The sequence below is a fragment of the Marmota monax genome, unplaced genomic scaffold, assembly GCF_021218885.2.
Source record: "Marmota monax isolate L192 unplaced genomic scaffold, Marmota_monax_Labrador192_F-V1.1 WCK01_AAM20220418_F8-fsc00107, whole genome shotgun sequence".
Classification (NCBI taxonomy): domain Eukaryota; kingdom Metazoa; phylum Chordata; class Mammalia; order Rodentia; family Sciuridae; genus Marmota; species Marmota monax.
Window position 1 is genome coordinate 973,510 of NW_026693761.1, and position 24,839 is coordinate 998,348.

The 24,839-nt window shown below is 39.9% G+C and overlaps 1 protein-coding gene across 3 annotated transcripts in view; it reads left to right on the forward strand.

The window, feature by feature from the left end:
- Positions 1–24,839, forward strand: part of Bmper (BMP binding endothelial regulator) — a 237,833-nt gene that overhangs the window by 119,615 nt on the left and 93,379 nt on the right. For all 3 annotated transcript variants that reach the window (XM_058584443.1, XM_046460608.2, XM_046460607.2), the window contains exons 7-10: positions 13,600–13,699; positions 18,548–18,657; positions 21,503–21,643; positions 23,909–24,013. In XM_058584443.1, coding sequence (XP_058440426.1) covers positions 13,600–13,699; positions 18,548–18,657; positions 21,503–21,643; positions 23,909–24,013 — 456 coding nt within the window. The remainder of the gene's footprint in view (positions 1–13,599; positions 13,700–18,547; positions 18,658–21,502; positions 21,644–23,908; positions 24,014–24,839) is intronic.

Genomic DNA, 24,839 nt, shown 5'->3' on the forward strand with positions numbered 1-24,839 from the left:
TTTTAGTTGTAGATGGACACAATACCTTTATTTATTTGTTTATTTTTATGTGGTGCTAGGGAACAAACTCAGTGCCTCATACATGCAGGCCAAGTGTTCTACCACTGAGCCACGATCCCAGCCCTAGGCTCAAGTTTTGATCCATCTTCCCCAAACCCTCCTTGGTACTCTCTTTCTTTGGAATCACAAGTGGTTCATTCTCTTGAATCAGTCCTGCTGGAAAAATGGTTCCTCTCACTACATCAGTAATAACATATGCCAAGGTGGGAAAATGGGCAACCACAAGGGGATAAGGGTTCAAAATCAATATTTCTCAGAGGGTCTAAAGGTTTTTACTTGAAAAAGCAGAAGCTTTCTTAAAACATGGAAATGAAAGGAGCAGTGTTTGTGCTAAAATTGTTCACAGCAAAATTTTTAAACGATTCTATTCTCAAACATTCACAACTCCAAAGGCTGGTTGAACAAATCTGTGATCCGAAGAAAGTCCTGTGTGTAGTCCAGTGTTATGGGCAAAAAGATGTAAATCTTTGTGAAGAGGACATTTACTTCATGCACTAGGTATGAAATATTTATGTCAGAATTCTCTCAAAAACTCCAAATTTGCTGTATTATTAGATTTGTAGAAGTAAAAGTATCCAGAAATGTGAAATTCCAGATAGTAGGGGATGAATCAGTAGCTTGAGGGAAAATAAGATTTTAAAAATATTTATGAAATCTTAATTCCTCTTGACATGAGCAGACCTGTGCCTTAAATTCAATATAGGCAGGAAACAGTTCTAGATTCTAAATTAAGAAGGAAAACTGGAAACCTACATGGTTCAAAGAAATGAGCCCATGAAGTTGAGACTTCCTCCAGACCCCAGGTTGTATCCCTTACTACTATGATCCAGAGTGACTTGACAATCTCTAAATTTTAATTTATTCATCTGTGAATTGGAAAAAAGGTATACTGTCTCATTGAGTTAATGCAAAGATAAGATAGAAGTAAAACTTTTAACCTAGGGCCTGAAGCATGGCGAATGCTCACTATTAGCTATTGCATATGGTTAAGGTCAAATTAATTTGGAATTTTAGCATATGTCCTGACTATGAGCTAATTATGTACATTGAATTACTTGTTTATGTAAGTTCTCTGAACTTGATAACTAAACATAGTAATGATTATTCAATCCCCCTCTAATAACATTGATCAATTTAAGAAGTGATTTTTTTTCTGGATTTCTTGGTCAAAGGGCTGGGTGTGCAGCCATATATGTAAACTTACACTTCATCTACCTGTTTTGAAAGTATCATGTCACCATCATCCTCATGTTAGTCTTGCATGGTGGCTTGGTGGATATTTCTGAATTAGTCTTGGACATTTGCCCCAAGAATATTCCCCTTCAATGCTGGTATTTGAGAAGAGCCTCAGGTGTGTTCTGAAGGACTTCTCTGGCCCATTAATCACTGAAACCTTGACTGTTCTTTGAGTGGATTATACATCCTCCGATTTCTACTCAAAGGTGAGTTTCCAGTCTTCTTCCATTGCCTTCATAGGAACCATGGAGATTGTCCCTGGTTTTATTTGAAGCTTTTAGAGTAGTCCTGGCAAGTCCTTGAACTTCTGTCCTTCTAGCTATGGCCTTAAAAAAAACGTCCAGAATGATTTTCCATTCTGTATAATTTTCTGAAATAAGGTACCAATTGTGTTGTTCATGTAGAACTTTCTTACCATACTTTTTAATGAAGTTAAAAATTTAACTTGTCCAGTCCTACAGTTCTCCATCTTGAAAAAGACTTTTAGGGTCATCAATCATATTGTCACAGTTATGGAACTATTGTCCACTCAAATCTCATGCCTGGCTTTAGGCAAGCTTTTTAGCCAGCAGCAGTTTTAGTGAAGCATCCACTTCCTTCTGGACTCTCCTAAGCGGTTTCTGGTCAATGTTCAAGATGATCATTCTGAATCTGGCTTAATATTATTCCAAGAGGAGCTTGATGTAATATAGCTCATTGTTTCTACAACAGGTCAAGCACTTTTTCTTCCCACCTGGCTAATGTCTGAGTCCATTGTCTAAGAATCTGCCTATGCCTTGTGGGTATATACTGTTTTATATTAGTACATACTGAACTTCATTGATGTCAACCATCCTTCTGTAGGAAGATGGCGTCTTCCTCAAAAGTCAGAATTCTTGATAGAGGAGCTATCACTTTTCCTGTGCTGGGAAAGAGTTCATTTTCCTCCATCTCTGTCTGTCATTGTTTCCTTGCTTAGCACTACTACCAGTTTCCTAGGACCTTTTGTTCTCATCCTGGCATGGCCACAACTTTCCCATCATTGATTGTACACTGTCACTAATATTCTGATGGCCTCAGGTAACAAAGTAATGAGAGGTCTCTGTTGAGGAAGCAAAGATCAACATCACTTTCCTTTTGGTTGGTTCTTCTCGGTTATAGGAATCCCAGATCTGTAGATCTTGTACCACAAACGCCTTAGTGACACAGTTCTTTTGAGTTTTTCTTTCAACATTCTTTCTCATCCAGGACCAGAGATCCAGGCAACCATGATACTGGAAATGGCGTGATTTGAGTGACAGATGTGTTCCATCTGTGATAATTTCTTTCTGAAACTAGGCTCAGTCACTAGGTGATTCTGTCATGTTTCATCTCTTCTTCCCGTAGGGTGGATTTTCTCTCAGGAAAAACCTACAAGCACCTCTCCCCTCCTTGGACTTGCCCAGACATGTCAGAACACTCTTTGGCCCAAGCTGGGACCCCCCACCACAGCTGTTTCCAACAAACTGTGTACTTCTTTTCCTTTGATCATATCTGGCCTCGTTTCGAATCATCCAGAGAGCTTGCCAAGATTGGGTCGCAGCCTGATTTTCTCAAAACACAAACTTAAAATTGGTTGACAAGACCAATACCCAGAGGTGCTGCTAGTTTGAATGAATATTGCCAGAAACTTCTAGTCTCTCTGGACTGTATTCCTTGATGGAGGCCAGAGTGTTTATTGTCGAGCTCCATGACATTGTACTTGCATTTTAGATTTTTGTTAGAATTTTGGGAATTTTCACCTGATACAAAAGAGAGACTGACATACTCATACATACTAAACAGACATTTTGGTACTTTTTATTTAAAAGCCATGATGTCTGATGCAGAAAAACTCAAATGTTTGTTTAATGGGTGAATGAAAGCCAAAATGCTGTGACTAGTCAGTTGCCCTGCAAAAATTTAGATGAAGTTTAAATGTAATCTTATTTTTCAGTAGTGTGTTCAGACTTACTATACTTAGGAAACCCTCAAAGTATAATTTACTCAAAATAATGAGGGGGGGGGGTTTCCAGATATGTCTTAGTTAAGAATAATTCATTTCAAGACAACCAGTGTTTTTATAGCTCAGGAAACCTCACTGGAGCATGCACATTTTTTTTGAGTTACTTTCAGCTTTAAATGGGAAACCCAACAAGTAGGTGTTTGGTCAGAAACCAAATACTTCAGATGTTACTATGGTCTCTCTGTGGAGCCAGGCACTGTGGAAGGCAGAACAGTAACATGACCTCTGTACTCAGGGAATGTTCCATCTTGTTTAGGGGGCAAGTGATGCACCTATATGAAACATTATGGGGATGAAATAAAAGAATATGTAAAAATGCAGTAAGTACAGATGAACTATTTTAGGTGGTCAAACTTAAAGGTCAGTTGGCTGCTGATGCTTGGGTTTCTGTCTTTGCCGTCCAGTATTTCTAGACACTTTGGACCCCTCAGAGGCCTTCATGTGGCATCTTGCTTAGTGCACAGCAGCTTGCTGGGTGCTGTGGCATAGACAGCCTGGGGAACATGAAGACATCCCTCCTCCTGCACGGTGGTGTTATTTCCTTCCTTTCAGGAGTGGCTCATAACTCATAGGAGGTGTGAGTTCTGAATGGTTGTTCTTTTCATCTCCCTGGAAGCAGGCCAGACTGTAGATCGAGTGTTTGATGTGTCAGCAGCAGCCTTGTAACAGCCCTGACTACTTACACGATGATGAAAGGTTGAACTTTGATAAAAATGACAAAAAAAGGAAAAGGGCTCTTTTTAATTTTTTTTTCCTTTTGCTCTCTTTCTCTCTCTTTCTCCTTTTTTTTTTTTTGGCTGGGTGGCTAGGTGGCATTGAGAAACATACTACCAGGGTGGTCTGCAAGGTCTCTGGGAATCTGAAATATTAGGAGGGTGCTCTCTTGTGGATTTACTTGTTTGTTTATATTGATTGTTTTGGAGAGGGAACACCCATGCTGGCTGGTATGGCAGGGCATACTCTAGGCCCTTATCAGCAAGCTCCCATCCCTGCTTAATGGGCCAGAAGGGGTGTCACCTTCCTCAGGGTGGATCCCTTATGTTCCAGCTGTCCCTCAGCACTTGCTTCCACACACCAAACAAACCAGGGCTGGCAAATCGATTCGGATCCCAGGGCTTCTCCTCACCCCTTGGTTCCCAGAGTATTTATTCAGCTATCTCATCTGAGCTTGGTCCCATGGGGTGGTCTTATCTTCCTGCTTCTAAAATTGACCAAGAGGGGAGTGAATTATATGTGGAAAACCACAGCCAGTTGGAATGCACCTCAAACAGGAACTCAGTCATATCTGGGATGGAAAGCTCAGGTTGCAAGAAGGGGATACATTTCTAAATTTTCTTTTTCAAAACAAAATCATAAACAAAGCCCGGTGCCATTCAGCCAAGTGACAGGGAAGAGGCATGATTGAGAGTTCAAAGGGGAAGATGAAAGGACTTTTACCTTTAAAAATGAAACTTAGTTAAATGTAATTTTTAAACAACATTTAGAAAATAAGACTAATGGAACAAAAAGTAACGACATGTCCATCACCTATATATTTTTTAATCTCATATTTATTTCGTAAAATTATGGCCTTTGGCTTTGCCTCAGTATGCACTAGAGGTCCAGTGCTGTCTCCATAGCTGGCTTGGGAAGTTGTTGACAGCTTCTGGCTGTGGTCTCAGCAGGCGCAGGGCACGCAGTATGTGCCATACAATCCACCCGCTAAGACCAGGACAGGCATTTTCCTACAGTTTTGGCAAGAGTCTTGGAATATGATGAATGTGGTCAAACTCTTTGGGAGCCATCTGTCTGATCATGTGAGAACATTGAGGTCCCTTCAGGACTCGCTGCCAGGGCCAAAGTGTGACTGGCCAAGTCCTACAGCTTAGTGGGAGCTTTAATTTAAGGGGTCAGTACTGACCAGAAGGACTGGCATAGTGCCTTCAAAGAGGCCTGTGGGTTACCAGGACAGTTTTCCTACTTTATTCAGTCTGAAAAAATTTACTCTTGACGCTGTCCATCAGTACTTATGATTTGCCTGTGACAATAAGAAGAGAGTGCATAAATGAGATAGTCAGATTGTCTGGTTTGAAGTTCAAGTTCTAATAGGAGGAAGGACAACTAAGGAGTGGACTTGAATTTTTTTTCAGGATTTGCACTGAGATTCTTGGCTATCTTCCTGTCTCAAAAACATTTCAAACACTAGCTTCTTCAGTGAGGGGGAGACTATTTTAGTGTGTTATAGTGGCATTCATCCTGAGAGAATCACACCTGGGACTGCACAGAGAAATCAAATATCATTTCTTAATTGTGGTAGGCAGAATAATACCCACCCCCCCACAACCCCAAGATGTCCATGTCCTAATCCTTATGACCTGTGAATGTGACTTTCCACAGTGAAAAAAGCTATTTTATAGCCAGGCATGGTAGTGTACACTGTAATCTCAGTGGCTCAGGAGGCTGAGGCAGGAGGATGGTGGGTTCAAAGACAGTCTCAGCAATTTAGTGAGGCTGTAACCAACCTAGTGAGACCCCATCTCAAAATGAAAATAAAAAAGGGCTGGAGATGTGGCTCAGTGGGTAAGTGCCTTTGGGTTCAATCCCTGGTACCAAACATAAATAAATAAATAGATAGATAAATCAAAATAAATAATAATAATAATAATAAAAACATTCTGCAGATGTGATGAAGTTAAGGATTTATCATATAGATATTATCCTTGATAATATGAGTTATCCTTTTTTCAAGAGTCTTCATCAAAGGGAGGCAAGAGCGTCAGTCAGAGAAGGAGATGAAGTGACATCAGGTGGGCCAGAGCCAAGAGAGATTTGAAGGTGCTACACCAATGGCTTTGAATGGGGATGAAGGGGCCATGAGCCAAGTAAGCAAGACTACTACTAGAATCTGCAAAAGGCAGGGAAATAGATTTCCTCCCCCGCCACAGTCTCCATGAGGAACACAGTTCTGCCCACAACTTGACTTTTGCTCAGTGAAGTGAAATTCAGACTTCTCATCTCTAGAACTGTAAGCTGATAAATGCATGCTGTTTTAAACTACTAAGTTTTCATGGTAATTTTTTTAGAGCAGCAACAGGAAACTGAAACAATATAAACAACGCTACAATTAGACTTAGAAACAGGGGTTGATGGGAAAAGTCAAAGGAGTTTGTTTCAGGCTTTGATTCTTGAGATGGAGCACTGGCTCATGGTTCTCTGACTAGGTAATGAAGTGTACAAAAGAGTTTTTGTTTTTGTCAGTCCGGTGGGTCCCTCTCAGCGGTTGTTGTTTGTTTGAGATTTTTATGGGACAGAATGGGCATGCTGGTGGAGCTTTGCTGACATGTGTGGCTATCTGTGTGTAAAATTACAGTTGAGTTTTATTTTATCACTTGGAAACAGAAACCCATATGTAGCCATAACATGCAGGTTCTCAGGGCAGAAAGCTTCCAGGATCTGCACAGATTATAAAGCCTGTGGTGGTCTCAGTGCACAATTCTACTACTCTGCTTTATTCACAGCTCCAATTCACCCTGCTTCTCCCTGACCTCCTACCTTCCCAAGCCCCAAGAAAAGATGCCTGCAGCCACCAGTGAGGTGGACTGGGCCTGGTTCTTCCCTCAGTGGGAAGTGCTCCCCATGGAAAATGGGCTTCATTCTTCAAAACACATGTCTCGAGAACATGTTGGGAGCTATGCTGTGTGCTGACTGCTGGGGGGACTAACATTATACACAAACCTCAGTCCTGCTTGCTGGGAGCTCCTGCTAATGAGACATTTTGCAAAGTAGAATGCCTTGGACAGCATCCTCATGGACATTTGAAAGACGTTAGAAATGCATGCTCCTGGTCGATGGTTTGAGGAAACACTAGTCTGGTATTCTTCTCACCTAGGAGTACCTTCAAATCCCCAGGATACATGTGGCAATGTCTGAAGGCATGTTTGGTTGTTACAACCAGGGCATAAAGGATGCTGCTGGTACATAGTAGGTAGGGATCAGGGATGCTGCTCTACATCTTGCAATGCATAGGACAGTCCCCACAGCAAGAAATGAGCAGATCCCAAATGTCAGTAATTTGAAATTTGAGAAATACTGATCTAATGGGTAAGTCTGATACCTACACATAAATTCTTACACCACAGTGGTATATGCATTCACAAATATATCCCACTGTCATTGCATGTTGTTATGTACATCATAAATACATTTTGGTCAACCGTGGTGGTCTGCATGTATTGCCTAGTGATATTGTAGCCATCTTAGTTTGTCTAAGTACACTCAGTGATGTTCAAACAACAAGGATATTGCTGAATAATTTATTTCTCAGAATGTGTCCTCCTTGTTAAGCAGTACTTGGCTGTGTATGTGTGTAGCACCTATTTGTTCCTCTTTTTTCTCATCTTTCTATATATTATATATAGAGAGATGATATATATATGTTTTATATATAATATATAATATATACACAATATATATAATATACACACACACAAGTATATGTGTGTGTATTCACACACACGTATATTTGCATATGTATCCTTTTCCAAGAACTCCATGAGTTATTCTGACCCAGGCTAGATTGGGAATCCTGATGGTAACGAGGAGCCATTACAGGTTTTCAGGCATGAACATGGTACATCCTTGTTTGTGGATTCAAAAGCAAAGTCTTTCGATTGAATTGCAGAAGAGATAAAGGGCCTTGTTGGTGGGTTATCAGTTAGGTATGGGGATGGATGATAATCACCTTTAACGGCTCCCTGAGAGAAGCCTCCAACTTTCAGATTTCCACATTAGGAATGTCTAATTTCAGAGGGAAGAACAGAAAAGAAGCGGGGTGGGAGGGAAAATGAGACAAGTAAAAAGCCCTAGGGGCAAATAAAGTGAATGCATGATTTGGATTTTCATCTCAGTATAACAAAATATAGATACTACATTGTATCTAAACCATTTGCATCTAAGAAGCAGATATAATGCTGTAACCAGAATCTATGGGAAGATATAAGAAATGGCTCAAAGGGGAAGAAGTTCTGACCATCAAGTTGATTATACTTCATATTATTATCACCTAAGAAGCTGTGCAGCCATTGGGAGGCCATAACTGATGGAAAGGACTCCACTTTGATGTTAGGACTGAATCTGCATTTTGACCCTGCCACTTAATTTTTGGGAGGCATGTTTTCTGAGCAAGTTTCCTAAGGTTTAGTGCCTCAGCTTCTACTCTAGGGGTAGGATAGGCAGCACACAGGGTCTTTGGGAGACGTGTTAAAATGACAAAAGTATCTAGGGCCTCCAACAACCTGGGCTTGACATCCACTTCTTGTTCCTAGGGAGTCTTCTGTCCCCTTGGCCGCTCTACCTCTGCTCCCTCAGTTCAGCAGCTCAATGGCCTCCTTCACTTCCCACTTTGATTTTCAGGTTTTTTTTTTTTTTTTTTTTTTTCTGTTCTGTGCTGGTCAAGAATGGGAAAATTCAAGTAACAAGACTGGAAATAAGTGTCATGCTCTGAAAGTTTAGTGAAATAAAGTTCTAGGCCAAAAAGAAGAATGGCTAAGGACTTCTACTTCTTTTTGTGATTCTCTTTGGACCCAATTTTTAATTCGGAGTGGTTGCTCTGCTCGCAAGTCGGCTTTGAACCTTTGGTTGTGGTAATATAAGAATAAGGGGCCACTCAGGAATCCTTCCCACTTGAGATGTATTTCTTTCCTACATATCCCCTCCAGGCTCTCTCTCCCTTCTTCCTACCATCTTCTCAGAATAAACGAAGAACTCTATTCTTTTAAAACAACTGGGTACAAGAAAACATCTCTGTAGAATGTGGTAGCCTGTAGCATTGTTTAGCAATGAATCAGCTCCACCACATTCTAGAGAGTTTTTTGGTAACTGTTTAGCAACTCTGCTCCCAGCCTCCTGTTAGGAGCCAGGCTGTGCATCCTGATCAAGGGATCAGTGCCATGTCTCGTGCTACAGGACAGTTTCCAGCCCTCATTCTCAGTGGGTCCACAGGGGTTGGAGAGGCATTCCACATGCACATGGCTGTGGTTTTAGCATCTTGCGCTCATCACACTATTTAGGAAGACAGATTTTTATTATGCAGCAAAATTGCTGCTCTAGGGTAAACTTTGACACAAAGCAATTGTGTACTTGACTGAATCAGCTAAAACAAAATAAGAGCACAGAAAATATGCCTGAGATAGATTTCAGACTTTTGTTTTAAAAACAGCTACTGTCAAGAGAAGTACTTGGATGTGCAATTATAATAAATGACCTTCGCTCGAGGACAAACTTGCCTTTCTAAGGAAAAGCAAAATAGTGAAAATCAGAACACTCAAATATTATGAAAGTTTCTAGCACATTCTTTTACTTGACAACCAGATAAGAATAGAGTAGTTTGTCTCTATGTATTTTAACCATCATGCAATGTTTGAACATTTAATACAATGTTAGATTTTTAATTATGTTGGTCGGACTTGTACCAGTTTTACATTTTGAAGTTGAATGTTGCTTTGGGCATCTCAGCATCCACAACATTTAGTAATACTTGAAATGTGCACAATGCAAGGTGAGACTGTGCAAACCCTAAGGAGATACAAAGATAAATCTGGGATGCAGACTCTCCAGAGCCATGTACTCAGCATTCTATAAAGGGGTCTGGAAAACACCCAGATTCTGGAGCTCATTGTGTGTGACAGCTCCACTTTTGATTCACTAAGTTTTTATTGAGGTATTCTTTAAACTTTCACTCTCCTGAAGGATATGAGGCAGATAGGACTGGTTCTTGCCTTCAAGACAGTGTAGCTGGGAGATAAATCTAATTTCATCTTGTAGGATTAAGCATTTATGTATGTACCGAAAATTATGTGTGTGTCCAATATACAGGGGCATAGAGGAGAAGGGAGGTGATACGGAAAGGCGAAGGAGGTTCCAGGAAAATGAAGGGCTCAGGAAAACTTCACAGGTGGAAAGATTCTTGATATTGACTTTGAATGAAGCAGAATTTTTATAGGGGTCAGTGATGGAGGTCAGAGGGGAAAAAAGGTGTGTATAAAGAAGATGGAAGGTGGGATGTATTGGAGGGCAATAAAGAAATAAGATAACTCTGGAATCTTCACTTGATGTTGGAGTTGTGATGGAGGCAGATTGGAGAGATTATTGGGTGTCTTGACAAAGTACACTTATGATGTAATAAAGGTCTATTGTGCAGTACCAAAATACAATTTATTTCTTGCTTATTTCAGTTCATTACAGGGATCTTGAGGGTAGATATCGATAGGGTGACCCAGGGAACTAGGCCTTTTCTTTATTCCATTCAGTAGGTCAACTCTTAATAGAATAAATGAGAGCATGGAGGATTGTGTGTGAAGAATTTCTCTTGGGTAGGCTTGTGGGTGTGTTATATTAGTACCCTCTACCTCCCATTGATCAGAACTCAGTCATAGGGTCACACTTACCTGCAAGGGAGTGTGGGAAATGTAGTATAGCTCTTTGAAAGAAAAAGGAAGTAGATTTTGGTGTGCATACACCAACTATTACACCCCACTACACTGACTTTTAGCCTGAGCAGGTCGAACCTTATCCTGAAGGCAGTTGTGAGTGGTGAAGCTAAGCAGGAATGGGGGGTGTGCTCACTGGTAATGGAAGCTCCTTTAAGGCGAGTGATTTCTGTGTATTATATTCATTGCTATATCCCCAACATATTATGATGGCCCCAAAGAAATATTTGACAAGATAATGGAATGGTGGATAGATATTGGAAAGGAGTCCTGGACATATGGAACATTCCAGGAGGGATTACTGGAAGAGAGTGGAGTCAGACAAGCCAATCAGAGAGCTCTTGTGACAATCTCACAGAGCCTGAGTTAGTGTGGTTACAGTAGGAATTTGTTCATTTTTAGAACCAGAAATGTTTACTCCTGTTATTTTAACCCTCTTGGTTCACAGCATAGCCACAGACTGTCGTTTAACCAGAGTCCCTGCTGAGTTGAAATCATAGAGGCAGGTTGTAAGCTGTGACTGTGTTCCTAGGAAGGGCTTGCACTTTCTTTGGAGGCATTAATTGGAATGCTGCCTCGGGACTTGGGCTGTGCCACAATACTGCAACCCAAACAAAATAAAACTTGACTAAACCAGCAAACCCAGATTGGAGTTCAAGTTACTTTAACGACTCTCGGGAAACACAAACTGCAGTTGTATTATGTATGCAAAATTTGCTCTTTGACCTCATGGTAAGGAGAATTACTGGAGTACACATGTTCTTTTGCCAGCTTTCCAAAGTGTTGGATAAGTTAACTCTTTTGCAATTATGCAATGTTTTTCAAATTTTAATTTTAAAATATGCTTGAAAAATAGACGTTGATCCAACAAGAACAGAATACATGGGTGAAAAGAAAGTGTTCTCTGTACACCTAAGAGAAACCAGCACACAGGCAAGCTTGTGTGGCTGGAAGCTTCAGGATTTAGGAAGTTGCTTGCAGATGAAATTCTTTGAAATTAAAAGTGAAGGGCAGCGCCATCCTGTCCTCCCTCTGGATATGACTTTTGTGTTTTATGTATAAGCTTGAGCCCATCTCAGGGGCTTGCCCGGATTCAGGTCACCCACCTCTGAAGTCTGATGACAGGCCCTTAACTTTAGGATCATGTAGGGTTGAGTGAGAAATCTTAGAATAGCTTGGGATTTGGGGGAGACTTTTAATGATTCTTTCTGATCGGGAAATAATGTAAAAACAACAGATGAGCTTTTTGTGGTATTTTCACATGTTCTCTATTGGTTTGGGGAAGAATCCAACATTAAAGAGGTTTCAAAATAACACATATTTAAAAAGACATATAACATGCCCTCTCTTTTTTATTCCTCACCACCAAAAAAATAAACGAGTAATTAAAATAGCAAAAGCGGAAACAGAGGTGACAGCAGTTTGCCAGGATGAAAATGAATAGGATCCCCAAGGTCAAAGCTAATGCCTGCTACTCATGCAGAAGGTGTGAGGAAATGTCTAACATTGGGGTCATTCCCTTGATGGACCTAAGGCTCTTTGAGCCTCAAGTTCCTCTTTTCCTGAGGTCCCCTGAGATATAAATTATCCACTCATGACAATGGATACCTGAAAGTCCACTAGTTTGATTTCTAGCTCAAATCCTGGACAAGCCAATCCACTGAAATTCTATTAGTCTTATAATTTGTTTATCGAATTTTCATATTTTCTTTAAAAAAAGAAAACTTATAAATGAAGTTCATAGTAATTCATATTGTAAGGAATAGGTGTCAGTCAGCCTTGCAGGTTTGTTATATATAAATTAACTGGAAAGTATTTTTTTTTCTCTGCCCCAGCTTTCTGAATAAGCAGTTAAAATTTGCTGAGGCTGGAAAAGCATGTTCTCCTCTAAGGGACAAGAAGGGCATAAGGATGCATCTTGCATTCCAGAGAGAGAAGAGATACTTCTAGGCAGAGAAAGCAGGGAAGCCAAGGATAATGAAGGGGTGTCAGAAGTAAAGGGTGCTGAGGAACAGAAAGGGTCAACAATGAGAATGAGAAAGTAGGAAAAATATTCAAAGGTTCGAAAAGTTCTTCCATGGGCTTCTAAGGCTCTTTCCATTCGTCCAATATTAATCTTCATAACCTTACCATCAGTTAATGGAAACAGATTTGATTAGCTGGAATCCAGGGAGATGGTTCTACTAAACAATGTTCAGAGCCATCAATTTTCAGCAGATTGGCCACATCTTCTAGTTGGACCCTCAGTGAGCCATCCCGGTGACACCTTCAAGCTGTGGCAGACAGTGAGGTCTTCCTGCAGGAAGATGTCTGCAGGAACTGCAGAAAGTTGGGAGTCAGAAAGAGGAGGAAAAGGCTCAATAAATACAGAGGGTTCCTTTGCTTGCAGGGGAATGAGTGGTAAGAAGGGTACTGACCTTTAGGGTGGCCCACTCATCCTAGTTTGCATGAAATTTTCCTGGTTTTAAGATTGAAAGTCTCCAATTCTAGGCAAACTGAGATGGTTTGTTTGTTAGACCCACCTGAAGCTGGTCTTGAGAAGGGAAAAAATGAAGAAAGGTGGTAGTGGGCGGGGCTGGGGGAGGTGATGCCATTTGGAATCATCTCTTGGGAGGCAGTCTTTTTGCATCTGCAGTTCATAGAGCCTATGGAGAAGATAAAAGGATGCTTGGGAGGAATTACATGGACCTGAGCAGTCACCCCAGGTACCCAATAATAGGGAAGGGCCTTAGGTTTGCTCCAGATATCTTGGTTGTACAATCTGTATGCACTGACTTTTCTAAATGTGCTTTTTTTCTCTTTCTCTTTTCTTAGGGAGGCAGGACACAGTGCGTGAGAGAAGTCTGTCCCATTCTCTCTTGTCCCCAGCACCTTAGTCACACACCCCCAGGACAGTGCTGCCCCAAATGTTTGGGTGAGTGACTATTTTCAGGTCAAAAAACAATGCAATTTTTTTCCAGAGTTTCGACTGAGTATTGATACAGATTGTTATTTGGGGTTCTTGGGGTTCTGAAGTTGTCTTGTTCATGGTTTGTTAGAGACAATGGCTCCTTCTAATCTCCTGAGTAGAAGGTGTAAACAGGGGTTGGCTCTCATCTGAGGCTGCCAAAGAGGCTGCTCTTATCTTTCCTTATATTTGGAACCCAGTACACCAGACCACCTGGGACCTTGTCCCATGTGGTGAGAACAGTACTGAAGAAGCTCTCTTTAATTGGGCCTTATGATTATTGGTAGGAACATACTTTCAGAGCATTTGAAGTAAATGTATGGAAGAATGTAGACTGGTGTTGTCTGCAGAAGCCAAAGCTCAGGGGAGGATAGCGTGCCAGAAAATGAGAGATTTGGAAGAGAAAAATGAATAATAGTCAAAAAGGAGAAAGTTCAAGCATTTTCTTATTGAGCATTTGGTGTGTACCAACCTAGGCAACATACGAGGGACATTTTATGTGCTTTTCCCTCATTTAATCTTTCCAAGAAGCTGTGAAATATAGTTTCTAAAAATAGAACTCCTGTGTGTCATGTGGGAGTTATTATCAATTTTATTGTACAGAGAAGGCAGTATTTCTTTAGAATCTCTAGGGATCCTTGGGGGGGCCTAACTTTGTCCCTAATCACCTCTGGGTTTGTGTTCATGTTCCTGATATTCCTCTTGATCTCGCTTCCATTTTCTTTTTTATAATTTTTTATACCATTTTTTCTTTCAGAGACCCCCCTGTCCCCAGTTTTTTCACATCTTGTGATGCCATTGAATCGAAGATTGTTTAACATATTTTATTGAGGTTTGAATCCAACAAGGATGATTATTCAAAGAATAATCTATAAAGAATCATGAGAACACCATGAAATGAAATATTAAGTCCCCTTGTTCTAAAAAGGTCTTAATTATTTTGATTTTGGGAAAATTTCACTGATTGTCTTTTCTGTTTGGGCTCCAGTCTCTTGTTAGTTACCATTCACATCCTCTCCTTGAGTCTTCTTTCTTTCATAATTTGCTTTCTCCAACTCCAAAGCCTCCTGATGATTTCTTTCTATCATTCACAGATTACTAGAGCCATACTCCAAAGTCTATTCTCTTTTTATAATCAAATTTGCAAATGGAGATATTTTATTAAATTAAAATAGTTTTCTCCTCTTTGAGGGATTCCACTGTAATTTTATCTAATAACATTTACCTGTCTGATACGTGAGAAAACACTTTTGGAGTAAATTTGAAATAATTAGAAGAACAAAAAGAACTGTTTAGACACACCCTGTAAAAGGCATTTCCATATGCATGTTTCTGGGTTGCCAATGTGTATTTGTGCTCCTGGAGTTAAATTAGCTAGTTCAGTGTGACAGAAGTCACCTGGCTGAGGATCATGGCAGAAGTACTGTTCGAGCTAAGCAGAAAAGCCATCACAAAGGAAGTGGTGTTTGGACCAGGCAGGCCTCAAAGATAAGTAAGCTTGATTAAGGCTTTGAAGCTGATTCTCTGGGCATGCTAAGTCAACTTAGAAGTTTCCCACATGAGCAATGGTTGTTGTATTGAATGCAGATTTTTCTGATCATTTGTGGTTTTAAGATGGACTACAAAAGGAACAGTGAGTTTTGGGAAACTTGAAAAATCACAATTCCCTCAAATGAGAGCTTTTTTGGTTAGGCTAAACCACAGAGGAATGATGTGGCAATGGCTTAAATCAGGCTGTCCAAGGAGACACAGAACCACTCCCTGGAATGTTTTATCTTAAGTTGGGCCGTGATGAATTTGGGATTAAGGTAAGATTTCGTGTTCTTTGATGGTGAACTGAAACATATACACACAACAAAAGACAGAAGGAAAAAAGTAAACACGAGGATGCTTTGTAAATGCTGAAATCTTTGTCTAATTATTTGACTGGTTGGGTATTGATTTGCTCTTATATTTTCCCCTGACCAGGATTTCTGCACATGACGTATCTCTACCTCTTGCATTACAACATTCTTTTCCTTGATTTTCTCAGTTTTAATGAGTGGTTTTGTCAGAGATCAGCATATACAGAGTAGTACCCAGTGCTCATCTCAGGGTGACCCAACCCATATATTTGAATTATATCACCATTAATAATAATAATTGTTAACATCTACCATTTATTGGGTATATTAATGAGTGCCAGGCACTGTGCTAAGAGCTTTATATTCATAGTTATAGGTTAAATTTATATTTTAGTGACAAATAATTTAAGCCATTGGTTTTGTTTGTTCAGGAGGATGAAAACATTGAAGAATCTGTTTGTGCAATCAATTGACAGATTGACCCATCAATAGATCCATTCACCCATTCATCCAGCCATCTGTCTACGTGTTCAACAATATTGAGCACAGTAGTGATAGCGCAACCACTAGTCTGTGGGAAAAGAGGAAGAGCCATTTGTTCTAAGAGGTAGCCAACCTCTGGGGAGGGAACATGGACCTCAGCCATGAAAAAGATGCATTTTGATTGGTAGAGATGAAAGCTTCTTCACAGAGGATAGTATCTAGTCTTTTGCCTTTTGCCAAAGAGGATTCGAGGTTGCTTACAAAATACCTGAAGCACACACAGAGAAAAGATAGGCAAAAGACAAGTCTGGTGATTAAAATTTTAAAAATTCTTCAACTGAAGCACATTTATTTTAACTTCTTAATGGACAGAAATATATCTGGTGGATAGTTTAAAAGAGAATAATGCTTAAATTTATGAAAAATAATTTCACCATCCTTTGTGCACTAAACACAAATATAAAACTTTCCAGGGATATTTTTTATAATTTCCTAAAATTAAGGTGTGTTTTGACAGAAGGAATTATAATGGGATGGGCCAAATCCATGGGACTCAGGATACATAGCTTTCTGACTTTTTTTTTTTTTTTGGCTAACTCTGGAGGAATTCTCTGGAGGAATATTTAAGGAAAAGTTGAATTTTGTATTTTGAAGGCAACCCTCACATTTAGTATATAAGTTCTCAGGAAGTTCAAGGGATTCGTGACTTCTGTGTGCACATAAGTATGCCTGTGTTAATTGGAATATTGGCAATGCAATGATTATACTAAATTTTGTCTAACTGTGGAAGAGTTTTCATTGTATACTTTAGTATGAGCACTGCAGATGGAAGTGGTAATATGACACAGTGGTGTTGTTGATGCCATTTTATTAGTGATGTTAGTGAGGACAGGAGAAATAACACTCCAGGTCATAAGGGAGTCCATATGTGGGGACCTGAATTATAATGCACTAGTCATCTTTCGAAGGCTAACACATTTATTTCTTATAGTGAGAACCAAACTAATTATTTAGCTGTTCTGCATTATACTTTAGCATCTTGGCCTTTGGGTTGAGTCTCATAAGAAGCTGGCTTTTTTTTTTTTTTAAATTTTAAACTCCCACTAATGGTATTTTCAACAAAACTGATTCTGAGAATAGTACTTAGTATGTATTTATGCATGCATTTTCAGCATTTTATTGGACTTGCTGATAGATATTGCTACTAATCTATTTTTTTAATAAAGAGAAAGAGGATTGTGAATTTAAATTTGATGAGTGAATGTGATTGTTGTTTTCTTAGTCTTAAATTAAAGTAACATTTTAGAGATCATCTTGATGTGCTTTAGGGAATAGATACTCAAATGTTGAAAGAAAGGAGGAATTGGATTTTACTCCTTATTTAGGATTGCTTTTTGGGTCCTTTTCATTGTCAGTCCAATCTTCATATCAGGGAGAAACCAAAATAATTCTGCGGAGACACTATGCCCATGAAGGTTGGGACACTTGGCCTGTGGACATTGAGTCCTGCCTCTCTGCACCTTTTGATTGAGATTTGCCTTTTATGCCTTTGTGTCCTCTCTTAACTGAGAGTCTGTGATAATCTGTTCAGACTGCTACAGTAACCTCCCGTCAGCTGGGTAGCTTTCAAGCAGCAGAAATATTTTTACCACAGTTCTGCAGGCTGGGAAGTCCAAGATCAAGGAGCCCACAGATTATGTGTCTGGGTAAGGGCCCACTTTTGGCTCATAATTGATGCCTTTTTGCTGTGTCCTCACATGGTAGAAGGAATAAGGGGTCCATCTTAGGCTTCTTTTATAAGAGTACTAATGCCATTCATGAAAGCTTCACCCTCATGACCTCATCATCTCTCAAAATCCCACCTCTGGATATCAGCACATTGTGCTTGGGTTTCAAGATTTGAGTTTTGTGGGGACATGAATGTTTAGACCCTAACAGGTGCTATTTAATTAGTTATTTTTGCTAGTTCTAGTCCTTGAGATACCTTGACTGTGTCCACATCTGTCTATCCTCCTGCTAATATCTAATTTGGGGGATACCTGTTCTTTAAGAAGTAGCTCAGGCATCACATCCTCCAAGAAGTCTTATGTGAGCTCCCTTTCCCCACAGTTCCCATGTTGGCTTCTTTCTAGAACTTACCATGTTGTTGGAATGAAATGATATTATGTGTGTTCTGCTTCCTAGTGGACTATAAGCCCAATGAGGGCTGCTTGTATCTAATACATCTTGGTTCTCAATGAAGAACATGTAATAATGATTTGTCAGACTTGCCAGGTTCATTGTGGAATCAGGCTTTTAAACAATGACTCTTTAAATAAATGATTCCGGGGGATCTCCTGGGCACATCTGACCTACGTCTCTATTTTTGAGCACCAGTTTTACCTGGTCTTATGAGAGTGTTTAACAGTTCTGTGATCTAATTGTTGATGACAAAATAAGACGTCCCTGGCTTCTGGCTTCCTTACCCTGTGCTCTTGCTTCCCTCCAGGTCAGAGAAAAGTGTTCGATCTTCCTTTTGGGAGCTGCCTCTTTCGAAGTGATGTTTATGACAATGGATCCTCTTTTCTGTATGACAACTGTACAGCATGCACCTGTAAGGTAAGACTGTTGGGAGGGGCCGTGGCATATAGATAGACATTTGGGTTTTCAGTGTCAAAGCCAAGGCAATGGTGTTTTATTTATAGGGGGTGGGGCATTACTGGTGCCATTTTAGAAGTAAAATTATGCTCAAGGTCACAAGGAAGTTCATACAGAGGTCCCACTTTAAATTCACTGTCATCTTCTGAGGATCAACAAGTTAGCTCTTGGTGGTGAGAGCCACACTTTGAAGGGCTATCCTGAGGATTCTCTAAAGTCAGACAGATACTCGTGGCAGTGTTCTCTGGCTCTAATTATCCAAAATTAATTCTGCAACATATCTGCCAATGAAAATGGCTTTAATCACATTCAAGAGAAAAAAAAGCATACATTTACAGTTCACCACAGAGATAAACCTGGCAGTTTGGAAAGAATATTCATGTGTTGTTCACTGTACCATGTCTTACTTAAGCCTCTGCTCACTTTTCTCAAAAGGCAACTGGAAGTCTAATTCAAAGTAAAGAAAGAATTCCACAGCTTCAGAATTCTAAAGGGACATGCATCACATATTCATAACCTGTTCTTCTGCAGTGTATTTTATTTGAAACCAAGAAGAGAAATATTTATCATGGAGGGCTTTAGGATCATTCATTAGTTAGTTAACACATACATCTGTGTGACACAAGTTTGAATAATATATTTTGGTGGTGAGGGCTGCTATTGTTTTATTTTTAATAGCTAAAGAGCTAGAGACGGAAAACACGAGCTTTGCTAAATGTTGGTATGAGTCAATAGGTAGGATTAGAGTTTAGAAGTTCTTTTATTTAATTTTTTCTTTTTAGATATACATGACAGTTGAATGCATTTTGGCACATTATACATACATGGAGTATAACTTATTCTAATTAGGATCCTATTCTTGAGGTTGTACATGCAGAGTTACCCTGGTTGTGTGTTAAAATACAAGGACAGGAAAGTTATGTCCGATTAATTCTACTCTTCTTCCTATTCACCTCTCCCTTCCTTCCCTTCATTCCCCTTTGTCTAATCCAATGGACTTCTTGATTACTTGAGACAGGCTTTGTTTGGTAGCATGCACCACTTCAGTGGGGTGGCTGGGTAAGGTCTGCACGCTCTGTTCTCTGACAAAGATTATAAAGAAAACCCCAAGCCTGAGAATATTTCCCTGAGGTGCCTTCCTTCTCCTATGATTTGCATTTTCCTATGCTAAATGTATAGCAGCTCCTCCCATTGGGTTTGTCTTCTGTCCTAAGGACTTTTTTTCCCCACTAGAAACTTCACACATTACAGCTTCCTCTGGGGCAACTGAGCCTTTGCCAAAAGACATCCCATTCCTAACTCTCTCGGTTGCCGGGGAGCCAGGTGTCCCCTGAACAGCACTTTGGGTCTCATGGATTCTGTGAGAGGTAATAGATAATATATCCCAATACACAATAATAACTGTAATTAATACTTCTTTAAGAGCCTGGCTTATCAGAGTAGTAATTCACAGTTACCTTGAGTGTGTGGATGCTTGAAGAATCAGGCTGCCATCATTGTGGGTAACTGGTATTATTTTCTGTCAGCTTAGAGAGTCCCTCTCCAGCATCTTCATCCAGTGCTTCTCAGATTTCCAGGGCAGGTGCAGAAAACTGTTTCATAATTATTTGAATTTAGTATGGTTTCAGATCTCCCTGCCTTATAATCTGATGATCTCTCTACCTGAAGGCCCTCACATTCTCTAAATCTGATTAGTACACTCTTCACCCACGATAGATCATCTCAGATATCATCTCTTCCAGAGAGGCTTTCCCTTATATCTCTACACTTTTACACTTTCTGTGTGGCACATTTTGTTACAACTAATTTGTTTACAAGATTAACTACCCTTTTACATTCTAGGCCTCTTGAGGACAGAAATACATTCATTCGTTTTTGTATTCTTATTGCTTAATCAGTGCTAGGCACACAGTACAGTGGGTGACACCACACACACACACACACACACACACACACAGTTGGGAGATTCATAGTGATCTATGCAGGATCTGAGAGCTGGTGAATGCCCTGTTGTTCAAACTAGAAATCAAGACATGTGGTTTGACAAAGAATTAATTTTTTTTCAATTTATAAGTTGGCTTCTAATAATGCCTATGTGTCATTTTACTTTTATATGTACAGTCAGCCTAAGAAGTAATCAGTAGAATAGCATTTTTATTTTTAAAAAAATCAAACCATGTTCTTTTACGTTATAGATATAAGTCAGTATCCTCCAGAGGCTAAATGGCCTGGTCAAGGTCATGTCTTTTACAGTAGAGCTCTAGAACCCAGGTCCAGTTTTGGAATTATTTATTCAGTTTCTTCATGAACATAGAACACATGTGAGCACTTTTCATCTTGAAGTGGTATGTTGGCTCTTAATTTTTACTCTTTGATCAAAGATGTCTGTTTTTATGTTAAATGCTAAATGGTGACATACAGCCAAGGAATAGACTCAAGAAAGCTCTGTTAATGCAGAATGTGAAAGAGGAAGAAGGCAAGGAGGAAGCTGGCTGGCTCTTGGTGAACGGAGCTTTCTTGCCAACATACTGGCTGGAGTAAATCAGTTTCTTGAGCACAAGGTACAAACCATTGGAAGTTAGGAGTATGTGCCAAATGCTCCACAGCGCCCTCATAGTCCAGGTCAGATATTAATCAACAGGTAGCATTTTGAAGTGAATTAAAGATTTATTGCAACACATTAAAAATGGTACCTACAGAATAAGTTTTAGAGGAGTTAGTTGTGCGTTGTTAAGGGAAGGCCAAGTAGGATGCTTGGTAGAGGTGAAAGTCATTTGTAATTTCTAATTTGCCTTTGGGTCCCCAGGACTCTACAGTGGTATGTAAGAAGAAGTGCTCTCCCCCTGGTAGCTGTGACAAAGCCAAGGAGGCCTGCTGTGAAGAGTGCCTTCTTCGAGTGCCTCCAGAAGATGTTAAAATGTGCAAGTTTGGAAACAAGATTTTCCGGGTATGTATGTCATGAGCCAACTTTATGGGAATTATTGTACTATCTTGGCTATTAAAAAGCTTCAGACATCATACATATTGAATTATTCTATAATTTGTTTATATATATACATACATCTGTGTATATACAGTGCATTCATTTCTATTGCACTATCATACATACACATATATACACTTAGAATTAAGAGTACAGAGTAGAAGAGGATCAACTGTTCAAAAATTATTTGCCTTTGGCTTTATTTGTACTGGAATATTTCAAACTCATAGTGCATTATTGCCCATGCAAAGGTGATCAGCCAGTGATTGGGGCTGAGCGGAACATGTCCCATGGATGGTGTCCTTGGGGTGTACAAATGTCTGGGAGCATCTCATTCAGCTGGGTATACTCAGGGCCCCTTGTTAAGATGATGACCCTAGTCCACACCCTGATGGATCTTCAGTCTGGTGCTTTTAGAAGTGTTTCAAAAATACTCTTTTACAAAGAGAAGTTTTCTTATCGGTAAGATATTTAGGTGAGGACACTGATGGGGTAGGTGACTAGCACTATAGTTGAGCAAAGGGGAGAGGCCTACCCCAGCTGAACTCAGAGGGTTGTCTGTTGGCCATTTGATACCCCCTCAGGTATGCTTGATGTTACTTTTTGATGGCCACAAGTGAAAAGCTGTGCAATGACCTTGTTGGTTTGTTCCAAGGAATTCCCATCTCCCATCTAGTGTCTTTTCCTTAAGGATAGAAGGCATAGCTGTACTCAAAGATGTCACTTCATGGTATGCATGAGAATTGAGAGCCCCAGAGTCAAGTCAGTTGTAGAAGCTCCTCAGGCATGTTGCACTGAGCCAGACTTCTACTACACTGACCTGGTTGGATGGAGAAGTCTTAGTTCTCATGGAATCTGCAAGAAGACATGATGTGTCACACCCAGCAAAGGGGCATGCAGGGTGTGTCGTATTTACACCAGACTGTCAGAATCACTCATTGTCCTCTTTACACAGTTCCCCTTGGCCTCCAGAACACCAAGATAAAATAGATTCACCATCATGATGGTGTTTTGTACAAAATTCTTTCAAGTCATTTTGTAAAAAGGTTTTTTGGAATGACTGGGGCCTGAAATAATTTACAGGGTCCCCGCATTCTGGAAATGTATACTCAGAGAAGTAGAGGTGTCCTCTAAGACAGAGTCAGTCAAGCCTTTTTCATCTGAAAGGCACCAGAAGGTAGGCTGTCCTTAATATAGCTTTAAAAAGTGAGGAAGAGGAAGAAAAGGAGGCATCACCAAAGATCTGAACTTGTTTTTCTGGATCTACAAGCCCAGGAAGGAATCCTTATTTGTTTTTCCCTCCATTAGGCCTAACTCTGTAGTCTGTGTTTTTTTTTTTTTTTTAACCCACAAGCATGGATGCACATATCTACCTGTTCTTCTCTGACTGGGCATTTGGAAACTGGATATTATAAAATTCAGTGAACTGAAGAATTTCCTCTAGTAGCTCCTTTTGTGAGCAAGGGTCTAGTCTAGGAATGTTCCAAAGTGCTACCCAACTTTTTGGCTGGAAAGTGCCAGCCAGGCAAGGTCAAGCTATGCTTGGATATTGGAATCTTTTGTCTGGGCTCTGCTTTTTCAGATGGCTCACTGATCAGATATCAGTAGGCACTGGAGGTCATTTGAATTAACTTCCATTCTTTTCATGTTCACTGTGGTCCGGAACCATGGTACACCTGGGTATAAAGCAACCCCTGCAGACATCTCAATCAACTGCTGGTGCCTTGGATAACTTACACATTTCAATCCTATCAAAAAGAGGAAAATTAGATTTTTTAAAAAATCACATCATGTACAAAAATTCATACTTTGTTGTCTCCTGGGGTAAAACTACACAATGCATGAGGAGCAAGTGCCAGATGCAGACTTAGATGTATAAGAATTCTTTTTATATTTAGGAGGGAGTACACACACACACACACACACACACCATACATACACGTAATGTGTGCATCCTAAAATCCCCCTAATCTTTATCTTTTTTTATTTTTTTGCTTTTTTTTTTTTTAATTTGTCCTTTTTAGTCACACATGACATGTATTTTAACCCGAATCTTCATCTTAAATTGTTTAAAAATAGACAGATACCACAGAGTCACTTAGTCCAGGGATGGCATTTCTGACTCAGGGTAAGACAAAGACATGCATTCCTGGATGGAGAAATCTCAGCCCATTGGCTTAGCTCCTGCAGCCTTCAGCTGATAACAGAATGTTGTGCTCTGTCGTGCAGGATGGAGAGATGTGGTCCTCTGTGAACTGCACCATCTGTGCTTGTGTGAAAGGCAAGACCCAGTGCCGCAAGAAGCAGTGCATTCCCATCAGCAGCTGCCCGCAGGTATGTTTGGAATTCAGGTTGGCTTTCTCTTTACCTTAGTGTCTTGGGAATTGCACCGTGTGTGGCACGATCTCATGCCATCTTCTGAACAGACTCTGATCTCCCAAAGTGTTCACATTCCCCAACAGTGAGATGCTTCTTATAAAGCCTCCTTTTTTACAGTTTCCACTCACAATTTAGCCTTGCATGAAAATGCCACTTGTCTGGCTCTTACCTGGGCTCTCCTACTTCTTAGTGTCTTCTCCCAGTTCTTTATGGAAACAACTTCTACTCTGGTTGAATTTATTCCCTTGTTTTCTTTTGCTGGGTTTTCTGTTTAACATCATAACCATCTTTGCCTTTTCTTTCCTTCTCTCCCTTCTCAAATCACAGCTTTCTGCTCATAGCCAAAGGAATATGTGTTTTTTTTAAAAAAAAAATTTATTAATCATTCCCCAAAGGGCTTCTCCTGTCTAGCAGCAGCCCAGGCCCCTTTGCTGAGGTTTTCTCTCTCTAACCCTAACCCCCATCCTAGCCCCAGATGGAATAGCATCCTTATGGAAATATATCTTTTCAAAAACCCATAGTCCAGTGTGTTGAATAAAGCAACCATTATCTTCTAAAGCATGAGCTTCATTAAATTCACCTCAGCTACTTAAAACCTTTCAAGGTTTTATGCATTTGGGAAAATGTCAAACCTATTCAATACCTTCCAGGGAATGAAAAAAAAAAAAAAAAACATATCCATATATTCAGGCCATGTCCTCTCTTCTCTGTTATAGACAACTTTTAATTTTATTCACATCTGTTATTATTATAAACAAAAAGTTGCTGTTTTTACTTGAGT